The 12,393-nt window shown below is 38.7% G+C and overlaps 1 protein-coding gene across 1 annotated transcript in view; it reads left to right on the top strand.

Moving 5' to 3' along the window:
* The window catches only part of LOC306745299 (CUB and sushi domain-containing protein 3-like), a gene marked incomplete at both ends in the record, with an annotated part of 218,685 nt that overhangs the window by 15,001 nt on the left and 191,291 nt on the right, over positions 1 to 12,393 (top strand). The window contains one exon of the mRNA XM_079228051.1: positions 1,760 to 1,982. Coding sequence (XP_079084177.1) covers positions 1,760 to 1,982 — 223 coding nt within the window. The remainder of the gene's footprint in view (positions 1 to 1,759; positions 1,983 to 12,393) is intronic.

Genomic DNA, 12,393 nt, shown 5'->3' with positions numbered 1-12,393 from the left:
TAGGCGGCGCATCAACGCTGCAAATTTGCCCATGATTGCCCTGATGGCTGAATAGTGGCAGGAGTAATTGCAATTTAGACACGCAGCAAACCATGACGAGATTTCCCCCCCGACTGCATGTAGAGCAGCCGCTCATCCCCAGGTAGCACATTATAAACCTGTATGGCATGAGATATACTGTATCCATAACTGGATCTATAAGAAGGTCGGGCCACTAGATCACGGGATACAGGAGGAGTTTATTGCTCTCAGGGGCAGGTCAGTTATCTGGACAATAGGTGGAGATATACTCTACTGTCAGGGACTCTGGGTCAGGAACCCTGTGAGGATAATATCCTAAAGGTATTGCAAGATGTGACGATTGTGGGAAAAAATGTTCCGCAGAATTATCATATTTGTGATAACAGTTGTTTTTTTTGTGAAATATAAACAGCTGGGAGGCTTTGTCCAAAAATAATGAAACAGCTTGACAAGAGGGAAATTAATTGTCAGTTTGTCTCTGAGTTAAACATTTTGTTTGCTCGCATCAGTTTGTAAGAAGGCGTGCGAGCTATCAGGAAAAATTACCACTGTTTTAGTGAGAAGACATTTCAGTTGCATAGCTGCCAAGTGATCTTTGTGTTCTGCTTTTCCCCATACTCCAGCGGGCCAATATGCAAAATCCTTTACCTACCGAGTGTGAAAAGCTAATTACACGAGGAGTTAATTGTGAACCATGCATCTTAATTAAATGTGTATTTCCTTAGACAACGTGCAAGATAACCTCGTATAAAAAGTCCCTTCTGTTTGTTTTCTCAGGGTGACACCGTGCTTACGGGAGTGAGTTCATTCATTGTCTTTACGTGTGGGAGGGCGTATGCTGGGTGTGGAAATGTGAAAGAATAGCTGTGATTATGTGAGAAAAGGTGTATTGTAACAGTCTCTGCATGAGTGAGATAGTTTATTCTTGTGCATGTGTTTGTTTGAGGTACAGCTACTTAGCTGTGACACATTTTCTCATTTACATTAATGCCACGAAGGTTAGCCAAGCAATCGGATTATTGCAGTTTGAGAATGATAGTATAATGCTTTACCTAATATGCCAAGGGTATTGATTTTCAGCAAGCCAGTGCAGCAAGGTGCAAAGATGTATGTTGTGTGGGCTGTGAAAGTGAGTGTTAAGGGCTTGTGGCACAAGATTGGAAGACCTTGCTTGTTGCTCGTCTCTGGCGGCTTTCTGACCCACTTGGGCGGCAATCAATAGCTTTTTGTTCGATGTACCATTGAAGAACATCACTGTAGCCCTCAATTTTGCATTTTCTTCCATAATGACAGCAGTATTTGTAAGAGCCTATTCATTTTTTTGTCTTTTTTTTATTAGAATGGGAACTGAAACGTGGCTCTTATTCTGCTTGTTGCCAGATTTCCCTCTTAGCGTCTGCCAGCTGAGAACAATGTGGATTTTTTTTTACAAACAATGTGTTCCCAGTTAAATAAATATTGCACTCTGACTTTACAGGGTGCACACAGTTGTTACAATACAAATGTTACTTGGAATAGCATCTGTAAAGGCCTATTTAAAAGTTTTAGAGCCATTTTGTTTATTTATTTCTGCTTGGATGTGTGCATCAGGCAAAGTAAAGTACATTGTGTGCAAGGATCTCTAAAATCCACTCATTTTCTTCCATGTATTAAAAAGCTTTTTTGGTTCTATCTCCTCGTTGGAGTCATCCACTCTTACTGTGCACTTTATATTGACTGTGTTTTCTTTTCTTCACAGGTTTTATCCATACTTGCGGAGGCACTTTAAAAGGGAGGAATGGGACGATAGAAAGCCCCGGGTTTCCATATGGATATCCAAATGGAGCAAACTGTACCTGGGTGATTGTTGCCGAGGAAGGGAGCAGGATTCATATAGTTTTTCAATCTTTCGCTGTGGAGGAGGAATACGACTTTTTATCTTTGTATGACGGGCATCCGCACCCGGCTAACTTCAGGACAAGGTAAGGAAGCAGCATTGAAGCCGTGCACCTTGAAGGCTGTGTTTGAAGGCCAGTAGGCAGGGGCAGGAAGTAAGGGGCAGGGAGGCCTTTAATGTTCACGTCTGATGGAAGCTTCATCTTTAATGTACACATCACCAAGACTGCTTACTCTTATCGTGCAAGTTGCCAGTGGATTGTACTGGGTCCACTCTTTTTGGACAGGGAGACCCTAAAAAATGGTTTAAAATCGGGTGAATAATTAGGGAATCGTCAATAAAACAATTTAAATAATGGAGCTATGAACTTGTTCCTGGGACATGAGAGTCTTGTCCTGTGAAGGAAAAGTCTCCCTTCAATGTTAAAACCCATCCGAAATGTTTTCACCCTCTATCACTAACGCAGAACACGTTCCTGTTGAAAAAAACAGAGATTGGAGCAGAGAGACACGCCCGCCTTCAGTAAGACACGACCATCTTCAATAAGACTGTTAAAGACATGAGTGTTCTAGGGTTAAAGACATTAGTGTTCTAGGGTTAAAGGTTTGTGTTCTAGGGTTAAAGATGTTAGTGTTCTAAGGTTAAAGGTTAGTGTTCTAGGGTTAAAGACATTAGTGTTCTAAGGTTAAAGGTTAGTGTTCTAAGGTTAAAGGTTAGTGTTCTAGGGTTAAAGACATTAGTGTTCTAGGGTTAAAGGTTTGTGTTCTAGGGTTAAAGATGTTAGTGTTCTAGGGTTAAAGGTTAGTGTTCTAGGGTTAAAGACATTAGTGTTCTAGGGTTAAAGGTTTGTGTTCTAGGGTTAAAGATGTTAGTGTTCTAGGGTTAAAGGTTAGTGTTCTAGGGTTAAAGACATTAGTGTTCTAGGGTTAAAGACATTAGTGTTCTAGGGTTAAAGACGTTAGTGTTCTAGGGTTAAAGGCGTTAGTGTTCTAGGGTTAAAGGCGTTAGTGTTCTAGGGTTAAAGACATTTGTGTTCTAGGGTTAAAGACATGAGTGTTCTAGGGTTAAAGACATTAGTGTTCTAGGGTTAAAGGTTTGTGTTCTAGGGTTAAAGATGTTAGTGTTCTAGGGTTAAAGATGTTAGTGTTCTAGGATTAAAGACTTTAGTGTTCTAGGGTTAAAGGTTAGTGTACTAGGGTTAAAGATGTTAGTGTTCTAGGGTTAAAGGTTTGTGTTCTAGGGTTAAAGATGTTTGTGTTCTAGGGTTAAAGATGTTAGTGTTCTAGGATTAAAGACTTTAGTGTTCTAGGGTTAAATATGTTAGTGTTCTAGGGTTAAAGACGTTAGTGTTCTAGGATTAAAGACTTTAGTGTTCTAGGGTTAAATATGTTAGTGTTCTAGGGTTAAATATGTTAGTGTTCTAGGGTTAAAGGTTAGTGTACTAGGGTTAAAGATGTTAGTGTTCTAGGGTTAAAGACTTTAGTGTTCTAGGGTTAAAGACGTTAGTGTTCTAGGGTTAATTATGTTAGTGTTCTAGGGTTAAAGACGTTAGTGTTCTAGGGTTAAAGACGTTTGTGTTATAGGGTTAAATATGTTAGTGTTCTAGGATTAAAGACGTTAGTGTTCTAGGATTAAAGACGTTAGTGTTCTAGGATTAAAGACGCTAGTGTTCTAGGATTAAAGACGTTAGTGTACTAGGGTTAAATATGTTAGTGTTCTAGGATTAAAGACGTTAGTGTTCTAGGATTAAAGACGTTAGTGTTCTAGGGTTAAAGGTTTGTGTTCTAGGGTTAAAGACATTAGTGTTCTAGGGTTAAAGACCTTCGTGTTCTAGGGTTAAAGACGTTAGTGTTCTAGAGTTAAAGACGTTAGTGTTCTAGGGTTAAAGACGTTAGTGTTCTAGAGTTAAAGACGTTAGTGTTCTAGGGTTAAAAACCTTCGTGTTCTAGGGTTAAAGACCTTCGTGTTCTAGGGTTAAAGACGTTAGTGTTCTAGGGTTAAAGATGTCAGTGTTCTAGGGTTAAAGACGTTTGTGTTCTAGGGTTAAAGACGTTAGTGTTCTAGGGTTAAAGACCTTCGTGTTCTAGGGTTAAAGACGTTAGTGTTCTAGGGTTAAAGACCTTCGTGTTCTAGGGTTAAAGACGTTAGTGTTCTAGGGTTAAAGACCTTCGTGTTCTAGGGTTAAAGACGTTAGTGTTCTAGGGTTAAAGACCTTCGTGTTCTAGGGTTAAAGACCTTCGTGTTCTAGGATTAAAGACGTTAGTGTTCTAGGGTTAAAGACCTTCGTGTTCTAGGGTTAAAGACGTTAGTGTTCTAGGGTTAAAGACCTTCGTGTTCTAGGGTTAAAGACGTTAGTGTTCTAGGGTTAAAGACCTTCGTGTTCTAGGGTTAAAGACGTTAGTGTTCTAGGGTTAAAGACGTTAGTGTTCTAGGGTTAAAGACCTTCGTGTTCTAGGGTTAAAAACCTTCGTGTTCTAGGGTTAAAGGGAAGAAAAAGTAGATGATTCGGTTCAAACACAAAACGTCTCGACAGTTTCCTCCACAAAACACACTTTAAATAGTCATGTGTTTGGAAATGGCAAATATCAAACCGTGAGTTGAGAAGAATCCCAGGTATGTATTTGTGAATGGGCTGGCTTTGTTGGCTTCCGTTATGCACATGGGTCAGCTCAGTAGCCACAATCCCTTTTCCAAAAGGAGACGGAGCAAGAGAAAACAAGAAAGTCAAACACAAATATCTCTCTCCTTGTTTAGTCACTGAGCTGACAATCAACTGTTTGCTTAGTTTGCTTTCTGCATTCTCTCAAAGGCTTCACATTCAAGTCACGTGGGAAGATTCATTCATGTTTCCTTTTTTTATTTTACCCGTCTCCTCAGTATCTGTCTCTAGCAGAACTATTTGGCTCTCGCTGTGTTTTGATTTTACCAGACGGTACATTCCAACTATGCAGCTATGTAGGGTTCGATGATTTAATTTAATAAAGAAAAATTGATACACGGGGTGAGACGACTGAACCCCCATGCATGTAAGACATGATTAGGGATGGACATATTGCTCCATATAGGCAGTGCATGCATAGAGAAAGACAGTATTGAAGGCTCAGTTTAGACAGACACCCTTCCTGAAGAATGTTGGAGTTTTTTTTGTGGGGTTGTTATATTAAATCGTTAATATTTGGGTTGTTTGCTCATAAAAAAAGAGCAAATATGATGTGTCTGTTTCAGTAAGAACCTGAACTGCTGCACTTTTCCGGATGATCTATTTCCTACTTTCCAGAATGAGCTTTAAAGAATCATTTTATGTTTGGATTTCAAAGGAAAAAGGTTTCGCATTTTTTCTCTTCAAATCAAATTGCTCAAAATAAACTCTTTATAGATAAGTGTGCTGTGTACTATTTGAAGATTATCTCTCGTCCGAGCAGATAGACGCATCACTTTAAAACCGTCAAAAGCTTTAAAGGACATCTTAGTGTCTGATTATCCACTTGTGTTCAAAATGCCTTCTCCACCAGAGGTGAGTGTGGGGTCCAGCATTTCACTGTAAAACAACTCAAAAAGACAAAATGAGTTCTCTGAGGTCACATGCTAATAAAATGAAGGATGTATAGCAAAGAGTGGGAATGAAGGGGAATTATTCAAAAGCTGAATCACTTTAGATACTTAAAAGATTATGTTGCATAATGCTGTTTTCAAGGTCAGGCTTATGGAAGGTTTGTCACCATGCTGGTTGACTCCGCATCACTTAATGATCGCACATATATTAATCTCGCTGCATATTTTATTGTGTAAAAGCCTTGACATGTCAGGTCTATGAGCAATTACAGAACACTTTCTGACATTGCTGTGACTTTGCATCCATGTTGCGGTAAAGTATTGCCAGGCTTAGGTTGTTAATTTATATTATATTTGCATTTTTAATATATTTTATTTGTATCTTTAATTAAGCCACACCAAAATATGCAGCTTCACCACAACCCATTGGCTCAAACCTGTGCGTTACAATTATAAACAGAGGGAACTTTAATGGCAGTAATTTGAGTTTAACGACAGCTAAATTGCACAACATCAACAAGTTATGTGTTTGACGTTGCTGCTTCATATGCTGAGATAAATGTATTGGCTGTATAAGTACAAGTATAACTAGTGTTGTCACAGTGCCAGCATTTTTACTCCATTGAGAATAATAACTTTCAAATTCAGTGACACTGTCAAACCTCGATGCGATTTTGATAAATCAGCACATCTTTAATCCGTGGCACTGCGCCGATACAGCAGGTGTCTCTAAATCACAATTAGTATCAGCCCCAAATGCATAATAATAGTTTTCAAAAAGATTGGGCAAAGGAGAGACAAGCACACAGCGGTGGAAAATAACTAAGTACATTTACTCTAGTGCTGTACTTAACTAAAATCTTGAGGTACTTGTACGAGTAGTACTTCCATGTTATGCTAATTTGTATTTGATAATTTATTACATTTTAGTTGGAAATATTGTGCTTACATGTACATGTCAATGAATCAATCAGTTGTAATATTCCAGTGATTATTACATTTACTTTGAAACTATTGTTTGGCTGTCGGTACATACGTACTTTAACTTGAATTGGATTTTGAATGCAGTACTTTTACTTATTTTGAAGTATCTTTTCATTGTTTAATTTTTGTTTTACAACGTAGACATTCAGACCATGAATTCCCCATAGTCCACTAAAGGATGTGAGCCAAATTCCCCAGTTTTCCTGAACGCAGCACAAATCTCCCACACTAACACGTAACCTAGCTTAGCTGTTAGCGGTTCAAAGCTAACCGTCATTAGAAGATGGGTGCCGAGGAAGTTTCAGTTCGACGTGTCCTCGTAACTTTGGTAAGTGGCTCGCTTCGTGGTTTTTGTTTCACTTTATTTTCTAGTCTTTACATAATTATAGAATTTGCTCACAGTAACGATACTGTCGGCCAAGTTTGCCAGCTCCAACGGTCGATAACGGCTGTGCTAACTTAGCGGTTAGCGTTAGCTTAAGTTCTTCGTATGATATTGACTAACGCTAAATGTCTAGACACAAGTATATTGGAAATATTGACTGATGACATTAATACTAACTTGACAGAAAGGTCGGCTTCATCAGAAGACGTACTACATTTCAATCAATTTGTCGTAACATCACACACTCAAACGCGCCTTAACTTTTCACAGCGTAAGCTAGCTGGACGTACCTAAAAGGCGTAATTAATGTTTGAGTGCACCTGTGCACGTGTGCAAACAAAAAAATGTGGTAATATGACATGAACACCTTTTATAATAGAGTGCAATTCAAAACAAAAGTAGCACACATTTAAACACTAAAAGCAGCTGCATGAATTCATTGCAGGACTTTACTTGAGTTCCAGGGAATTTTAAGGGAATTAAGAATATTGTGTGCTCGCCTTGTTTGTTTAAACAACAAAACTCTGTGTTTATCTCAGTTAAGCTGCCTTTTAGTGGTTGGAATGACTATTTTATGTTCAGTTAAAGTTTTTTTTTCTTCTTCTTGTCTTGTTCCTTTCATCATCAACCGTGAATATGCCCCAAAACTAGAGAAAGTATAATTTGTAATTTCTTCTGTCCAAGAAGTGGAGTTCATTGTTAAATTTACAAACTACATCATGAATACATTTTGCTCTAGTGGTGGTGGTAAAACAAATACATCAAATGTTATTGGCTCACCCACAGACATTTTTTACAATGATTATGTTTTTGAGGGTATCCAAAATGAAATCATATTTTTTTCAGTCATGTATTCAAGTTTTTAACCACGTTTTGAGATATGACAATCAGGAACATAATTTGAGTGTCTTTTTGATTTTCTTGTGGTGGTATATGAATGGGAGGTTTGGAAGTATGGCTCCACGATATGAGGAAAATATGTGATATGCGATAATGAATATCGTATTCACTACTTACTAGATATTACTTGCGATAGATGGGTTCCCTGTGCTGAAATCCACCATGTTTCTTATGAAATAAAAAGTATTTCTAACATTCTTTTATTGAACAAATTAAACAGAAATTTGAACACAAAAAAATGCACGAATAAAATTAGAATTATAAGTACATGGAAGCAAATAAAGAAAGTGTTAAATTAAGAAGCCCCTTGCTCCTAAACGGTTCCATCTCTGTGCTTCGTCCCCATGATGTCTGTGTTGATGAAGATGAAGATGAGCAGAAAAAACATGGTAGGGAATTATGCAATGTTGTTAAAAGGGCTGTTGCAAAAACCTGCAACGCTGAAATATAGTGACTTTGCTGCTCAAGTCACAGTCAGCATCATAGGCAACATACAAGTAGAATATATAAATTGTAGTGTAGGTTTCCTGTCGAGCCATCGCTGATCAGCTGTGTCATATACAGGGTTAACAATTTGCAAAACAAGAAACCAGAGAGGATATTTTGCTGAGACTTTTATAAATTCTCATGGAACTAATCCTGCCATTCAGAGAGGAGGAGGAAAGGCACAAATAATTCTTGCAACCAGACAAAAGCAGATGGCTCAAATTGTGATGGGTTTTTGCTTATCCGGCCCAAAACCTCTAAATAGCAACGTTGTTCTTTGTGTTTTAGTCACACTTTTGTTTTTTCCCCAAGTGGTGGATTTCCTCACATTGTGGGCCTGTGTTTGTTTTGCGACGAGCCAGAAAATTATAATTCCATGACGCAGTCTTTGCTGTGCCGCTGGGCCCCAAATTGTACGCTAGTAGAACACAATTAATTCACTGCAAAACCCAAAAATCTCAAGCTCCCTTACCTTTTGTGTTTCATATCTTTTGTATAACTTTGTCAACAACTAAAAAAAGACGCAGCGCAAAACTTTCCCACCCTGTTTTCCAGCAACTTGCTTCTGAAAGATGCACATTTCCATACGGCAGTATGGACATTTTCCATACTCAGTCTTTCTTCTGCTGTTCCTTCTCTGAATGTGTGCTGGTGTGTCGTCACAAGAAGGTGAACACGATGACGACGCTTTATGCTCTTCTTTTCCCCTTCTAGGGTCATTAGAAATAGAAATAACTTAAAGACGCGTTTTAATTTATTAATGCTTTTAATTAATTAAGAAGGGAACACGACAAAAGCGACAATTAATTTTGAACATGAGAAAGAATCGACATCATCGTGATGGACCTGATGAGTGCGTCTCCCCATTGATCTGTGTATTCTCTTTGCCCTGTGAAGTTTGTTCTTTCTTTCTCCCCATCCCTCTCACTCGGTGATGCACTTACATTACGTACAATCCCTCGTGTCTGAGAATGGCTGAAGTGCTCATTATTGTGCTGAAATTATATATTAAGGATGGTTGAGGAAAGGAGGTGAGTTAGTGTATTAAAGCCTGTTATTGCAATGTTGTCCTGCACAAAAGAAATGACCTCATTCATTAAGGGCACTTCTTTTTCCCCTGCTGTCATGCAATTACTATGACAAGCGCGTATTGCATGCTATGTTGATACAGACTTAGTTTTTGATTTGATACATTCATTGCTTGTCTAAAGAGGCCATTCTTTTGTGAATACTACGCCTGTGAATAAGTGATCCCTCTGTCAAGGCCCTGAACTTAACATTTTAAATATAGAGCGAACAAAAAGTTTTGTGGCCGTCACTTGAAGTTCCCTTTTCTCTTTTGCAGTCAATTTGAAACTTGACTAGAATTGTGGATCTGCTAGTGTTTTATAATAATCTAATGTTTTCAATTTTTGTCGTCTTCATAATGTTACGGAAGGTCCATCTCTAGTAGTAAAGTGCTACTCGCAGTTCATAAAATCTGGTAAAAGCCATGTAAAGGAACATTTCTTTACATGGCTTATTAAACGCTTGCCTGACATGTTTGTCCTACTGGTTGGCAAATTTATAATAAGAAAATATCTCTCAAACATTCCATAAAATGAGATGAATCTATTTTTTATATTTGTACATTGAATGTTAGTCAGAGGAGGAAAGTAGATGTCAGGCAGGGCTGTGTGTCCTGCAGTGGACCACATTATGTAATACTTTAGGGTACGCCTAAGTACCAAGTACACCTGAAAAAACTCTTGTCTTTATTTGTATTTCATCAGCGTTTTTGTTGTTAGGTTTCAGTCCTTTTGCTTTTGCTAGTTATCTTTCAGTGTTTGCTTTCAAAGTACACACACCACTGTGTGGATATCTGTTTTTAAATTCAAACACATAAACAGAACTGAGTTTCCAACTAGTGCTTTCAATGGCAGGAGACTTTTTAAAATAAGTGTAACCCCTGCCTAATTTCGATCAATTCAAATTTAAAACATCCACATTTTGGGGATTTTTTCCAGACCATTGGGTATTTTTATGAACATTTTGAAGTATCGCTTCAGAAAAGCTGTATGGAAACAGCAAAGTTCTATAAAACAGATGCTTTTACTCTCTTGAGGTGTTTTTTTCCCTTGTCAATTTTTTTAAATTTCTTTTAAGTTAAATGCATCAATCTGGTGCAATGTGAGAGCAAACTTAAGAGACTTTGTGTTCTTGAAAGCAATGTTGTGCTCTTGTTCTAGCAGTGGTGGAATAAAGTATAAAGTATATCTAGGATACTCAAGTACTGTACTTTTTAGTACAGTTTTTAGGTACTTGTAGTCTACTTTACTTGAGTATTTCCGTTTTGTGTAACTTCATACTTCTAGTCACATCTCAGAGGGAATTATTGCACAATAGTAGTTACTACTTTGGCCAGTTATACATTAATAAACTATGATCTTCTATTAAGGTGTATATAGCCAAATGTAATGAGCTCTGCCTTTACCACATGAATGTATTGAACACTTTATTGCATCAATAATCATAATCAAATGATGTAGGCCTACCGTAGCTATATTATTTGAAGTAGTCCATTCTGGCTTCGCCCAACCAGTGAATAAAAAACACAATCTAACTGTAATTTGTTTCAGTAATCTGATTGTAAAGCTCTCGTTTTACGATGTCTAGGTGCAGAAAGTACACGTGCATTGCAGAAAAATGATGCAGCAGTTTAATGTAAAATGAGTCTCTGAAGAAAGAAGCTAGTCGCCATGCAGTACACAGAACTGGCCACAGCCATGTAGACTGGTTGATTGCTGCGTAACAATGCAGAATATGAATGAAACGCAACAATATCGCATGCACGTTAATGAATAATGTGGCTTGTAAGCCTTTCTGACACCATATCTGTCTTTAGTCCCGAGCTAATCATTAGTCGTGATGGGTGGAGTAACTGCGTGACTCATTACGACTTGATGAAAATCACCTTCCTAACAACTGAAAGTAGCTTGAGGTTTTCATGAAGCAAGAGCAGGATTAATGTCTGCGCAGCGCTTCGTTATGTCTCTGCTGCTGCTTTGTCACCTCCAACCAGAATAACCTAAATCAAATCTGTGCTTCGTCTGTCTCCTCGTCTTCACACAAACACACCAGAACCACAATGCAGATGGCAGGCACGGGGGAAGAGGATTAATTACCCTTTTGTCTGCACACCCGTGAACTCATTTGTTTTTTTTTTAGTTGAAATGATGGCTCAAATTTATCCCAGTTTGTTTTTTTTTGCATTTGACACAATGCCTATTTACATCTGGAGAATTACTTCAAGTCGCGTGGCATATAGATGCAGAGAGAAGGACTTCTCTGAACATTCCCCATATCGGATTCACCTTTTTTTTTTTACATACCACACACTTATTAGACAAGAGCCAAGGAGGAACTAATTGATGGGATGATTTGACCTTTTATTACTGCAGTTATCAAACCAAAATGTCAGTGTCTAGGGCTGCTGTAATGAGTTTGGATATGTCATTGCAAAATAAATCTATTAATCATATCCTGCTGTTGTTTTTCTTGTTTTGAGGAGGCAGCTAACAGACCATTATTAACCAGACTAAGTAAGTCAAATAGCTTATTTTGCTCCCATTTCTTACAATAAACTAAAGGCAAAATGGTTCCCTTCAATTGTTGCTTTCTATGATCAGTCAGAACATGTTATTGCTCTTCCACCCTCCTGTCTGTTTGCATTCGCTCTTCCTCTTTTCCCAGCGGACACAGTTTAAGAGCGGTGAAGCAACAAGGGGAGGTGGGCCGAGGCGAACAAAGAGGCAAAGCGACACAAACGTTGAACCAGAAGGAGAGTCAACGTGAATATGAGCAACCTCGTGCAACAAGAAGCAGGGAAAGCCAGTGTGACAGAAAGAGCTAGTGCAACACGGAGGGAAATGCAGATGCAGGTAGAGACACAGTGAGTCAGACAAATAGAGGTACAGCATTCCCATCTCTCTCTTTTTCCCCTCTCTCGTCTCTCTTTCTCACTACCGGGACGCACTACTAATCAGATGGCGGGGATGTCTGACGCTACCTCCAGGGCTGAGGTACTGCGCTCAGGTGGAAGGGAAGGCTGCATCTGTCCAGCCAATCGTCGGCTCACACAGTCTTGCTGCTGCCACCGGTGTTCCCTCCGTTCATGAACGGTGCTGTGCAGACACCTGGCGTGTCTGGA

The sequence above is a fragment of the Taurulus bubalis genome (genome assembly GCF_910589615.1).
Source record: "Taurulus bubalis genome assembly, chromosome: 12".
Classification (NCBI taxonomy): domain Eukaryota; kingdom Metazoa; phylum Chordata; class Actinopteri; order Perciformes; family Cottidae; genus Taurulus; species Taurulus bubalis.
Note: the sequence above shows the minus strand (reverse complement) of the source record. Positions and strands in the feature narration are given on the sequence as shown.